We start from the raw sequence: 14,003 nt of genomic DNA, 5'->3' as shown, positions 1-14,003 counted from the left end.
AAATCATCCGAACTTACATTATTCAATGCCCTGATAACGGAGAACTATTCGGATATTCTTATTTTATTACAGCTCATACATACACAGTAACATCACCACCAGCAAGCACTCTACTGTGTTATACCTGTACAAACTTGAACGGAAGTTGTACGATGACATCTCAATGTTTTGTTGGCGAGGTATAGGATCTGTTATTGAATTGTATGGTACTTTTTAAATTTATCATGGAAAAAATGTGTGCCGATATAAATTGACCTTTTTTCTGTACAAACACATTTCGAGTATCTTCTCTTCCATTTTAAACTCTTATTCTTTAAAATAATTTGTCTTTCTCATGCAACAGAAGTATATGATAAATAAATTAGAATAATATATCGCTTGGGTTCAAACCCTGTCAGCGGCAAGCCATTGTTTACATGCATTGCTTAGTACCGGTTGGTTCCAGGAATGGATTCGAGAGTGTTTCAATAAACTAATAGCTTCCATACAAAATCGAACTAAAATAAATTTAAATTTGTATGTAATACTTACATAAACTTTCTGTGACTATTATCAGGTTTGTGCTGTATTTCACACAATCAGTGGGTACACCCATAGATGCATGGGCCAAAAGGTAAATGAGCCGCGTCATGACAAAACCAACATAGTCCGTTTGCGACCAGCATGTATCCAGACCAGCCAGAGCATCAGCGCAGTCTGATCAGGATCCATGGTGTTCGCTAACCAACCCTATCACAAGTAGAGAAACTGATTCGCTGGTCGCAAATCCATTATGTTGATTTTGTCGTGACCCGGCTCAAATGTTTTTTTTTTTTACATGATTAAAAATATTTGAAATAAACAGTTTGAAATAACTGACGCGCATGACTTAGAATATCTAAACATCTATTTTATTCCAGAGGCCAATATTAAAAACTTATTACGGTACATGTAGCAGCTAATCTGTTATTTCTTGTTAAGGTTTCTAGTGGAATTGACCCGTATTATAATAAATAGTCCATGTAGATAAAATGAAATAATGCGAACTGTTAAAAAATAATGTCACTTATACATAAAAACGAAATATGCAGTCAAAATGTCAGAAAGTATGTGCAGTTTCAAAAACAGTTTTGATACTATATAATTAACCCTTTAATATTGAATATTGAACGTAAACAGAATGAAATGTTCCTGAAAAATGTTAAGCCACTAATTGTAGTAATTTGTTAACTGTTTAGCATTGAGCATGTGCATGCGCTATTCGAACAAAAGTCAATATATTCGGCGTGTCCATGTCTAAAATCCTAACTGGGGTCCCTTTAAAGGCTTAAAAAGATAAGTATTTATTTTAAAGTATACTGAGAAGCAATGCAATTCAAAAGTTTGGTTTGACATTTTCAATGAACGTTAATTTCTTTTGACAGTCTTTCTTAATTCCATAATGACCATTTCAGTTATGTGAAGCTAATAAGAAGACAGCTACTGGTTGTTGGAATTGTTGTACAGGAAATTTGTGTAATAAACAGTGTGTTTCTGTAGCTGGTGAGTAATATATTGTGCATTCCTGTTGCGTGGTATGGAATATAGCACCAATTATTGTGTTAGTGTCAGAAAAATATCATGTTTAAATAATCAAATGCTTTGATTCTTTCAATTATAATGACTTTTTGTTGGCTTCCTTTATCTAATCTTTACTCTCATAATATATATAATATAATAAAAACAAAAACGCATGATTAAGATACAAAGGTTGATACTTTTATTTCCTCCAAATATTTGAAAAGCTGATCAAATAATAACAATTATATACAATATAGCATTCTACCCTTCTTAATAAGCCGTCTTGTATTTACAGCATGTGCAGACACTCCCCAATGTGCAAGTCTTCAGTCAATCGGATATAACGTTTGCAATGACCCTGCTGTGTCAGCAACAGCTTGTCCAAAAACATGCAACAAGTGTCCTGCTAGTGGATAGCCATGTTATTATTGCCACTGTGTTCCGTGTGTCTGTTAAAATATTGTTGGAAAATATATCAAGTTCATACCAGAATTATTCATTGCTGTTCTTTTTAAAATCCTAACTGTTTTCCCATAGTACATGTATTAACAAATCTAATGGAGTATGGTGCCATGTAAACATTTGCAGATATGCCGTTTTTGGTATGCCGCAAGTATCAAGCAGTTTTAACTATACTTGGAATCTGGCAAGTTTTTGCGAAGCTGAAATTCCGTAAACTAACATATGAATGTTTAAAATTCAAAGTAGGTACATTACATAAAGTCAGCTAGGAAAGGATGATAAAAAATCTTAGTTGTTCAAAGAACATATTCTCGTTACTCCTGATATCTTGTTACTTCTAATATCTCGTTACTTCTGATATCATATTTGATTACGAAGAGCTCTTTACTTTAATATTCACTCATTATTACTTTCCATTTTGAATATAAATGTTCGGTTGACATTTTCCATAGTTTGTGCAGTAGAGGCCATCCTCGTTTCTGTGTGCTTAAGATGTAATCATTTCCCGGCTGCTGTGCGTATGTATGCGCTCCATAAACAAGGGACTGGCAAAGTCGAGCACATATTAGGATTTTTAAAGCTTCAAACTCATCACTGTTAAGACTACACGTCTTGTAATATCCTGAAAGAAAATGGCCGCCTACGTCTGCTTGGCTTTCATCCGGGCACTCAATACTTATGTAAGCAATGCAGATAGCAATATCAAACACAATGTAAGAGTAAGATATGAAACAGAAATCAATCACAGCAGATACATCATGGATGCGTTGGTCTGTTGGTATGTCGTGTTGTCCAGGGACTTCGTTTACAATAATGTTCTGTTCATTCAGGTCTCCGTGAATTACACCTAGCACAAAAAACGACAGCATTAGAATAGGGCTTTAACATACATATTAAGTGACATTTACCCATTTTTTCAACTGTCAAGACGGGCTGAATAAGTTGACACGTTGCAAAACATTTGTCTATAATCATATAATGATTGACCAATAATTGTTGGTGAAAAAAATTTTAAAGATGAAATTTTAAAGACCAAGGGAAATGGTTCATATCAGATTTTTAAAGGTCAATTATGCAATGTATAGAAAGTTTTGTGGGTGACTTGGATTATTTATCATTTTTGCATCGTTAAGTATAAAGTTGAACACAATTATGATAAAAATATAAAATAATTTAGACTTTTAATTGCACACTCATTATTTACATTTTAATAGCCATAATGTCACTTTGAATTATGAAAACTGTTATTAACTACAACAAAAAAAGAAAAAAAAGAAAAAAGAAAATCATTCATATTTTACATACATATCTGTTTTTTTTCACTATCTGAGTTTGCCGAAGTTCAGAACACGAGAGCTTAAATGAGCGAATACATTTAGACAAATAATTATTTTTGGTGCATGTTGCAAGCAGTTACTGGTTTGACATATGAATTAATCATCTTTAGCTTCTTGTGAAACTTGTCATTTAGTAGACTAAATATTTTGTATGCAAGTCAGTAAAAATACCACAGTGTTCACATTTCACTAGCTATTTCTCAAAATATTTCACAATAACCGCTTTTTCTTCAAGTTATGAACATTAATATCCTATAACTTCATTATAAAAAGTATAAAACACATAATTGCCTCTTTCTAAAAAATAACTAGAACTATCACTAAATGTGATTAATACCCCCGCAAGACTGCTTCAGAGAGGAGGAAGTTACCAGTAACATATTACCTCGCAAAGGAATTGAAATAGAGTTATGGTTGTGGGCAATTAAAGATAATTGTGGTTCTTGTATGTTGCATTTCCTTTCAATGTGGTTGACCATTGATGAAGTTTTTATTAAATTACTCTGTAACAAGTCAAGAAAAAGGTACGCTTCTTGAGCACTGCACTTCCTCTAATTACGCTTGAACATTGTATGAAGTTGCATTGAATTCTAAACATTAGTTTTTAAGTTATGCAACGGACAAGAAAAAGGAACAAATGGCAATAACGGTAATTAGTCCAAAAAGAGTTATGATTCTTGTGCACTGCACTTCATCTCACTGCCCTAGACCATTGTATGAAGTTTCTTTGAATTTCAACCATTAATTTTCAAGTTATGCACTGGACAATAAAAAGTAACAAAGGGCAAAAACACTTAAATGAGTCAAGAAAGAGATATGGTTTCTTTGCACTATGCTTTCTCTCAATATACTTTACTGAAGATGGAGATATGGTTATTGAACACTGCACTTCCTCTTATTAGTCTTGACCATTGTATGAAGTTGTATTGAATTCAAACTACCAGTTTGCAAGTTATGCACTGGACAAAAAGTAACAAAGGGCAATAACGGTAATAAGTCAAAATAGAGTTATGGTTCTTGTGCACTGCACTTCATCTCACTGCCCTAGACCATTGTATGAAGTTTCTTTGAATTCAAACCTTTAATTTTCAAGTTATGAACTGGACAATAAAAAGTAACAAAAGGCAAAAACTCTTAAAAGAGTCAAGAAAGAGTTATGGTTTCTGTGCACTACGCTTTCTCTAAATATACTTTACCATTGTATGAAATTGTATTGAATTTCATTTAGTTGTTTCCAAGTTATGCTCTGGACAAGAAAAAAAAACAATGGAAAAGCAACAAAGGCAATAACTCTATAATTTCTCTAGACAGAGTTATGGTCCTTGTACACTGCACTTTCTCTTAATGTGATTGACGACTGTATGAAGTTGTATTGAATTCCAACTAGTAGTTTTCAGGTTATGCTCCGGACAAGGAAGAGTAACAAAGGGCAACAACTCTGTAATAAGTCAAGATGGAGTTATGGTTCTTATGCACTGCACTTTCTCTCAATGTGCTTGACCATTGTATGAAGTTATATTGAATTCCAACCATTAGTCATCAAGTTGTGGTCCGACAAAAGAAAGCAATGGAAAAGTAACAAAGAGCAATAACTCTGTAATAACTTAAGATAGAGTTATGGTTCTTGTGCACTGCACTTTCCCTTATTATGCTTGACCATTGTATGAAGTTGTTTTGAATTCCAACCACTAGTTTTCAAGTTATGCTCCGGACAAGGAAATTGCAATGGACCGCTGGACTGACTGACCGACCGACCGACCACCGAGTGACTCTTATATACCTACCCCGCCCCCACGCGACCTTCTATTCGGGTGTATAAAAAGACAATGAAGTCATTTCTAGGGCATAGTTAAACACACAATGTATTAATAAATAATCATCAAACCTTTGGTAAATGTGTCATATTTTGGTAACACATACTGTTCAAATGCCTCAACCACTTCTTTGATAACTGTAATGTCGGCTTCACAAGGTAATACATCTTGGAATTGTTTTAGGGAGGGTGTTTGGTGGAGACTCCATATGTTTGTGTGATTGTCCGAGAAGTTGTGATTGAATCCCTAATAATTCATGCAACAAAAGAATTAATATTCAATTCCATGTATATCAAAGTTTTCAAAGAAATCTAATGGAAAGTAAAATTCGTCAAACTTATCAAAACGATAGATATTACATGTATTTGGAAAAAAGGTTTAGTAATGAGTATAAACAGATTTGAAGTAGTGGGGTTTACTGTTAAATGCAACCTAGAGGTAAAACACTTGGTTAACTTAAAGATATATATACTATCCATTGATATTCGGTTACTTATCTTTTGTCAACGAGCGTAAGGGATATTGGACACTTCATTAGTTGATGTGATAATAGCAAATCAATCTTTTACTATTCATTCGTTATGTTTAGGTTAAATGAAACACTTGTATATTTGGAGATCAAAACTTCCTACCTGTTTGTTATATAATCCATTGTTTTGAGTTAACAGTCATAACTTTACAGTATAATTGGTATAATTAAATTTTTTTTTTCTTTCTGTCTTTTGCGTTTGTGTTTCGTTTTGTTAAAACATGTATGAATTATTCAAAACAACCATCTATACCTTCATTTTTGTGTGCAGTCTTCCAACAAACCTTCCAATGTTGAAGAAGGAGCCGGGTACATAGGGTGAGTCTACAAACACTTTACCAGGTACAAACGTCAATAACCGTGTCAGATAAGGACCAGTCTTTATGTATTTACCTGCAAAAAAGGTATCGAAAAGAAAACATCATTTATCATTTTATTTTATCATGATCGATGGTATTCCTGTTGGTCTTATATTTCTATTTATAATTTTCCGACCTTGATCTTATAAATTAATTTTGCCTCAATGGTTTTGGCTCAACATATTACATTGAGAACATTTACTAGAATTCAATCAAGCACTCGCTAGACTAAACTTGATAGATAAATAGCTTTTATTTCAGACTTTGCAAAGCCAGGCAATGCGGGGCTTAACGATACGATGTGCTCTCCGTATAGAAAAGATCTGCCTAGCATAATTTAATTTGAACGTCATAAAATTGTCAATTCGAATTCACTTTATCGAGATTTCAACTAAATGAAACGAATTCATGATTTAAGCTTCATGAATTTACAATTTTAACTTCACATGGTCAATTTCATAATTAAAGGATCTCAACGTCACGAATTAATGATTGTGAAGTCATGAAGTTGAAATCGTTAGGTCATGAAGTCTATATATTGTAAATTTATTAAAACTAAATAGTGAATTCTTGAATTTATAAGATAGTAACAGATATTATAAAGCTTTATAAGATCTTAACTAGATGGATATCCCATCTGCTCAGATAACAAAAAGTTGCGAGAATGTGCAAATAAATTTTACAGCTGCTCGATAGGTGTAAAAAAATGCTGAATCGTGTTTGGCGAGTGGTCACATGTTACATCTCATGAGACTGACGGTAAGATAAACACCAATGTTTGATCGATGAAAATTATGATAGGCCACAAGTCCATATCGTACATCAAAACAAACGCATCATGTAAGAATACATTCAGATTGCAAAATATCATCTTGGCTATAGTTCCTGTATCAGTGTTCAAGAGCGTCACTAGAATCAGTTGTTGAGTCCTTCTATGTACCGGTGTGAGTGGAATCATGCTGCCTGCTTGCAATATGTAAGCCAATAAATCAGCCGCGTTTTTATTTACCTTAGCGGTCACAGCAATTTTCGAACTTGACCACATCTTACGTACACTCATTCTTCATACATAAAGAACTTCATGAATGATGGTCGCATTAAATCTCTTTTCCCGGTGCTTTAATACGACTACCCACAGAAACCTCCAAAATTCACTATACACATTGAAAACTGCATCCGAGTAAAAGGAAATACTTTAAGGGGTTGTAAACAGAATAAATCCAACCACCAATGCAGGGCCACATTGATTATATTTTACACATGCCCTTTGTATATCTTAAACTTCATGACCGTTTTTAGGTTCATACGCAAGTTTTTATAAGTTCTTATTCCCTCTCAAAATTATATAATAAAATATTTCTAATAATTGTTTTTACGTTTAGGACACACGCATTATTTAACTTTTGAACCATATACCGCTGTTTATGAGAGGACATGAAAGTGCCACACTGAAAGCTCCACCATCAACGTCGTATTGATACATTTGCGAATGGTAGATGATCGACTTTAAAATATCATCGCAATTTCTTTTGTGAAGTTGTTTAAATTTAACTCATCATAACAATTTTATGTGTATTTTTTACAGTTAAAATTCTTTTTAAAATGTGATAAACCTTAAAAACATTAGTTGCTGAATACGAAAAAAATGAAAATGTTGCCAGTTTGGTTTGGAAAAGGTTAGATTTGTGATTACGACAGTCGAAGTTTAGTTAAAAGTCCATAAAATATTGGCTTTTATATACTTTACTATATGAATAGAGTTTAACATTCATAAAATAATCTACCTTATACAAGTTTGATAGAAAGTTAAACGTGCATAATGTTAACCGAGGTAATATATACTACGCTCTGTCAGTTGTTAGTACATCAGATAAAACTGTTTTATGTAGTGTGATGGATATTTATATTCCGAAGATGTACTTTTTCAACTACGTTTTTAGCAAAAGATCCTGTATGTTTTGTGATTGCTATTGTTACTGTGTGTATACCATACTTGCAAAAAATTACATATATATATATTTATGCAAATAAAACAATTTTCAAACATCGAAGAATATGTAAAATGTGTACTGCAAATATTTGTGCACATTATGTTTATTATAATAATCAATAAATGACATGCATTCATTTCTTATTGGAAAATTTGACTTATAATTTATAGAAAATAAATTTCTAATTACCTCCCTTTATTTACATGAAATGTTAAATTGGGTAATATCTTTATAAATAATGCTTATTGTAACTTACAATATTGACAAATCTTAATTTGAGCATCATATTAATGAAATAAAACCATGAAAAAATTGTGTTACAGGATCTTTAATGTCTATCGTTTATACACAATTACTACAGTCTTCCCCCACCCCACCCATAAAAAATACATTATACATTTAATTATCATCTTATAAATAACCTGATTTTAGTTGGTTATTGTACATTTTTTATATTTTTAATAAGTGCGTCGCTTTTTGTTGTAAAGTCTTTTTCTTTGAATTTAGAAATTACCTTCAACGATATCTGTGAATGTTTCTAAACTCCACTCCTGTCCTTCTGTGTTAAGAATCGGTATTTGGGTTGGTATTCCATGTTCTCTTAAATACTTGCACAATGCATGTTGTGAACCTATGATACAGAGTTTGTTAGACAACATTCAGTAATTATGGGACATTGCAAAACAATTTGAGTTGTATTACCGGTAACAATTTTCACATACAGGAAAGAAAATGCAAAGCGAGCAATTTTCTATTGGATTCTTAACTATACAATGTATTATATATGATCATGAATGTAAGTAAAATGATAAGCTTTTGAACAGTTTTACACATAAAAAGGTAAATCAGATATCGAAAGCTATCGAAAGCAGTATTTGGTTTGAACATTAATTAACTTTTTATTATATATTTATTGGAGGAAAATTCTTTAAATAGCAATCAGAATTTACTGGTAACCTTCAATTTACAAAAATAGCGGGACAGTCTTTTTAATATTCTATTCTCTATTCTCTCTATTTACATTTAACCCTAATCGTTTTTCCAATATAAACGGTTGGTTAATCACAATTATAACAGTCAATCTTTTGAAGTATATAATTATGTTAATTCAGCTGAACATGAGCATAATGTCACAAAGGGACACATTTTAATAATGCAATAGAACTCGATAAAAAATGTTGTAGATAATGTTGCACTTGCTCTAGAAATACACATTCATGCAAAGAAATATAAAAGTTTTTAAAATCAGTCCAGATAGATTATGTGATTTCCGTTTTCCTAACCAAGATTATTTGAAATGATGAAATAATGAAGTTTATCATCAATTGGATGTCGGCCCGGCCTGGCGGATGGCCATTCCTATATTACCCTTCCAATTTTTGCTGCATGGGATGATAATAAAAAACGAGATTTTACCAATATTATCAGGCTGGAGAGACTCAGTCTTGTTGAGTATTTTCAAAACGTAGCCATCTTTGTTCACTTTTTGTACGTGTTTACCCTCATTATTGCTGCCTGCAGCTATGAAGAAGTTTTGATCGTAATAACTTGGGAGCTTCTTTATTTCTATCACCTACAATATTGATGCTAAAGGTATTATTTCTTGAACATGTATGTACAAAGACTAAGTTTTTGATAGATTGAAAACATGTTTATGCAAAATTTAAGAGCGTATTGAAAAACACTCTCATGTTGTTAGCCAAACTGCAATAGTTTGCTATTTTATCTAAATACTTTAAAAGTCACATCTCTATGCTGTACAGGACCTACAGTACTTGATTACGGTGTAGTTATGAGAGGTCAACAACCTAATGCCACGACTACAGATAACCCTAATAGTAATACAAGTACAAATGTTGCTGCAATGCAGCAATTGAGAAGCTCCGCGCAAAAAATGCACTCATTACAGATACCTTACCAAATTATTCCTACGCACAGGTCATGTTATATTCAGATTAAGTACTATTGTAGATTTTTTTCCGAATGTTTTGTAAACCATTTTTTGCATAATTATACTTATCTTATGCACTGTCCATAATTAAAGAGAGGGGAAAGATACATGTATTTAATATAAAAAAATGCTTTCACTGATGCCTACCTGGTAAGGAAAGTAATTCCATTGAATACAAACAAGACTTACAAGACTTGTAAATGTTATGTGACATGACTGTACTGTGTTCTGTTTGTGTCACTACTGTAGTCAGTAACATAAGATGATAAAAATATCAAAGTCTGTTTTTATTATTATTAGAATTGTAACAAATATACAAATAGTAACAAAAGGGACTAATGTTATAATATAGTAATATTACATGCATTTTTTCATGTCAAATTAAAAAAAAAAATGGTTTCTTTCAATACTGAAAGTCGAACACACTCTGGAATGAAAAATGGGATGAATTTCAAAAAGACCAAATCCAGGAATTTTTTGTTTGTTATACACGCGTTACATGGTGATACAGTATTTTTCAATATAATAGAAGACTGTTACCTGAATTTTAGGCAGGTATGAGGAAATTCACTAACATCATGTTCGTGCGAGTCAAATATATAAAAGCTATTTGACATTGGTGATATATATATAAAAAACTATTGTTAATTGATTTATTGGGAGATCAATATACTTTTTTGTTGAATTGCTTTAAAACCATTAATAAAAAACATTACACTTCTTGTTCAAACTGCATTAATGATGCCATCTATCTATGGCCTATGCCGGGCCTATCCGGGCCCATGGACAAAAAAAAAAATAGTAAACACAAATAGCTCCGCGCCTATGGGCGCGGAGCAATAAAATTATACACCAACTCGAGAAATGCTAACACATAGAAATAACAAGTTACCTTAAGTCCATAAAGTCGCTCCAAAAGTGTAGGAAGACATTTCTCAGAAACACGTGGTTTAACGTCGTCTTCTTGTCTACTTTTACTTGTATATAAATTGTTGCTGGTGATGTTTTCACTCATGTTTTGAATTTTATTTCTAAGAGCAAAAATAAATTCATAGCAAATACAGAATATTTCAATTTAGTTTTGTCTTACAAATTTCCATAACTTTCGAGTATTTCACAGAGTCAATCGCATTTTTCTTTACATGCACAATTAATGTATATTCCTGTATAAATACAATCGTATCCTCTTGTACTTTTAAAATTTAGGAAAGATTTCTGTAAACTATCTTAAAAAACGTTTCACTTATATATAATTTCTCCAACTATTTTTTTAAAGTATCTACACTATTTTCATTGTGTCCTTATAATTTTCAAATTATCCACACAGTTAACATTTTCTTTAAAATCAACTGAAGCAAAGCATGAAAATGTAATAATAAAGGTAATTTAATCTTATGCGAGATAAAATGTAACATTAGAATCTTATTTGCAGGGTTATATGAATTATAACAAATAATAACAAAATTTTATTTACACGCTTAAGTGATTTTATTTGTAATCCAATATAAATTTTGATGAAAAACAGATAATAACGCTATAATTAGCCATCTGAGAATGTAGCTGTGAATCTGACTAAATTTTATTATCTTAATTTAATTTATATTATTTAATTGTTGTAGTAACCAGTTGCTTGTTAGTCAATATTGAGATATTCTTTTGAAATAATTTGGTGGCGGCATAATTAACTACTAACCTACCATATATAGTCACCAAACTTTACAAATATGTTTGCTGGCATGTGAATTGTGCGCATGAGTTTTAATTTATACATACATATATAACTAACAGTGTCATAATCTTTGACGTAGCCAGTAGAAATTTGTTTGATTATTTATAATTTACATGTATTTTGAAGCACTGTTAGTCCTTTAGCACTGAGGAGGCATCTGTAGAAATTAGCAGGGATTATTGCTATGGCAAGATCATTGTCACGCCGTTATAAGTCCAAACGCCGCTATATGTCGTATCTATCGCTAAATGTCGAATCATTGCCGATAAATGTCGCAACCGCCACTAAGTGTCGCAAACTGTTCTATCATTTATTTACATGTCGTAATGGTAACGATTGATGCACAGTTTTCCCTTTCCTTTAAATGTCGCAAAACTACCGTTAAAAGTAGCAAGATGTTTATCGTTTATTTATGGTAAAATAATGTTTACTAGTGGTATTATATTGCAAAAAAAAACATCGAGTTAATATTTGTATATACATGTATTAAATAACTTTGAATTATTAGGGAATGTCCCGATCCATCTGCTTACTTGAGAATAAATATGGTTTTTATTTTTTTTTTAAATTAACATGTAACAGCGATTGATTAAAGTATAATATGCAACTACTAGGTGCAGATAACACTCATAAGCATAATTATTATTTTACGTACTTATACAAGGTAATATCTATACGTTTATGTCCATCTACTTAATCTTTCCCATATCCCAGTGAGTTCGAAACACGCCAGGAACCTGAAGTTATCAACATTGGTTGTTCTATACAGGTCCCTGTTTGTGCCTGAAATAAAGCACGGAGGTTTTCCTCTACCCACAAAATGGCACATTTTGGATTGTACTGTAAGTACTAAAAATCATTCTTCTATCTATTATTTTTTCACAGAAGTTTCTTTAATAATATTTTGAAAATAACTTGTCATGCACATTTAATCTTCGATGAGCTTATGTTTTCGACTGCATCTGGTAAATCATCCTGCTCTCAAGGTTATACAATTTTTGCACAAATTAAGTCTCAATTTGTAGGATTTTCATTGTCAGTGTACATTCTGAGGCACTTTCTGACCAATCAAATACTTAAACTTAAATAATTTCTTTGTAACATTGGATCCAGGATGCGCATCTGTTGCCTATTATTTTCAATTTATTTGACATGTTTCGTTGTTTTCTCAAGGGTAACTGTACTGCCTTGTCAAAAATTCTTCTAAAAACTGAGACGGATTCGTCTGTCTCATCGATATTTGCATAATGAATATTGAATATTGACCCTAGAGCTGAATTTGCTTATTTGCTGAACACGTTATCTGCTTTTTTAAACTGCTATCTTTATTTTTTAATCAGAGCTGACTCTTATTTCACAGCCAGTTCGGCATTAATATTAAATGAATTGAATATCTCAGGACTGGCACTGAATTTGATGTTAGCCCTGTATTCAACTGTTTATAATGCTCTACGTTTGTAACGTCGCTTTTTTTATTGGATACTCGTTACGTTTAAATTGTTTATGTACACGGCTGCAGTTAATATATGAAAAAAAATCAATTTTTTCTCTGAAAGAAAATGATGTTGTGTTTTATAATTAATTCGTTATAAAGATTACAGACAGATAAGCCTAGCGGCTTAGCTTATATTACCTTTCAACCGTTTATATGGTACCACATAACCTGTCTAAATAATATATATAGTTTTTCGACAACTCAGAGGATGCTGTGATTTTGAGACCAGCACAATAAGTTACGCATTTACAAATGTATATCGAGCCTGCGTTCAGCTCAGCCATTCTTATAGTATTACCTTTGGTATTTAAGAATGTTTAACATCGATCTCAGAATTGGCTTTGAATAGATCTGCATTGAATGAATTTTAACTGTCGATCTCAGAATCTCATAATCGCATCAAAACCACATCTGTCGGTCCACTATCCTTTCCTAGGTAAGTTCGTACGAAGAGAAACGGAGCGAAAACAATGATCTGATTTTAATGAGATAGAAACCCCAAGCTTGCTATAAGTTTAAACTGAACTCGAATTTCGCTCATGTAACGAATTTGAATAATTATAAATCTCAAAGCTTGGTGCAAGCATGGCAATTGTCTTTTACAAAAATCATTATCGGTCGCAGAGCTAGCTAGCACCCAAAAAAGATTCGATACATTTTAAAATTCGACTGTAAAATTTCTAATATCGATCTTAGGACAAATTTGCAATTTGAGATACTCTTCCGTTGTTTGAAATGAATGTAGATTTCAAAGTTTGATCGAAATTTAGATTAAGCTCAAATTGTTGATCCTGTAA

At 32.1% G+C, this 14,003-nt stretch overlaps 1 protein-coding gene and 1 long non-coding RNA gene across 2 annotated transcripts; one reads left to right on the top strand and one right to left on the bottom strand.

Annotated features, from left to right (window-relative positions):
* The first annotated feature begins 332 nt into the window (after window positions 1–332).
* LOC132724017 (uncharacterized) lies at window positions 333–2,290 on the top strand. The gene is made up of 3 exons (XR_009624832.1): window positions 333–613; window positions 1,434–1,521; window positions 1,835–2,290. It is a non-coding gene; the product is annotated as an uncharacterized LOC132724017 (long non-coding RNA).
* A 96-nt stretch (window positions 2,291–2,386) lies between these two features.
* Window positions 2,387–11,339, bottom strand: LOC132724011 (hydroxylysine kinase-like). Its single transcript, XM_060708823.1, has 6 exons — window positions 10,875–11,339; window positions 9,448–9,604; window positions 8,546–8,662; window positions 5,935–6,074; window positions 5,224–5,398; window positions 2,387–2,848 (listed from the first exon to the last, which is right to left on the bottom strand). The coding sequence occupies exons 1-6, from the start codon at window positions 10,995–10,997 to the stop codon at window positions 2,391–2,393; spliced, it is 1,170 nt and encodes a 389-aa protein (XP_060564806.1). The 5' UTR covers window positions 10,998–11,339; the 3' UTR covers window positions 2,387–2,390.
* Window positions 11,340–14,003: the final 2,664 nt, after the last annotated feature.

Source organism: Ruditapes philippinarum, unplaced genomic scaffold (genome assembly GCF_026571515.1).
Source record: "Ruditapes philippinarum isolate M1 unplaced genomic scaffold, ASM2657151v2 ctg530_1_1_1_1, whole genome shotgun sequence".
Lineage (NCBI taxonomy): Eukaryota > Metazoa > Mollusca > Bivalvia > Venerida > Veneridae > Ruditapes > Ruditapes philippinarum.
The sequence above is the reverse complement of the archived record's forward strand: the minus strand, read 5'-3'. Positions and strand labels throughout refer to the sequence as shown.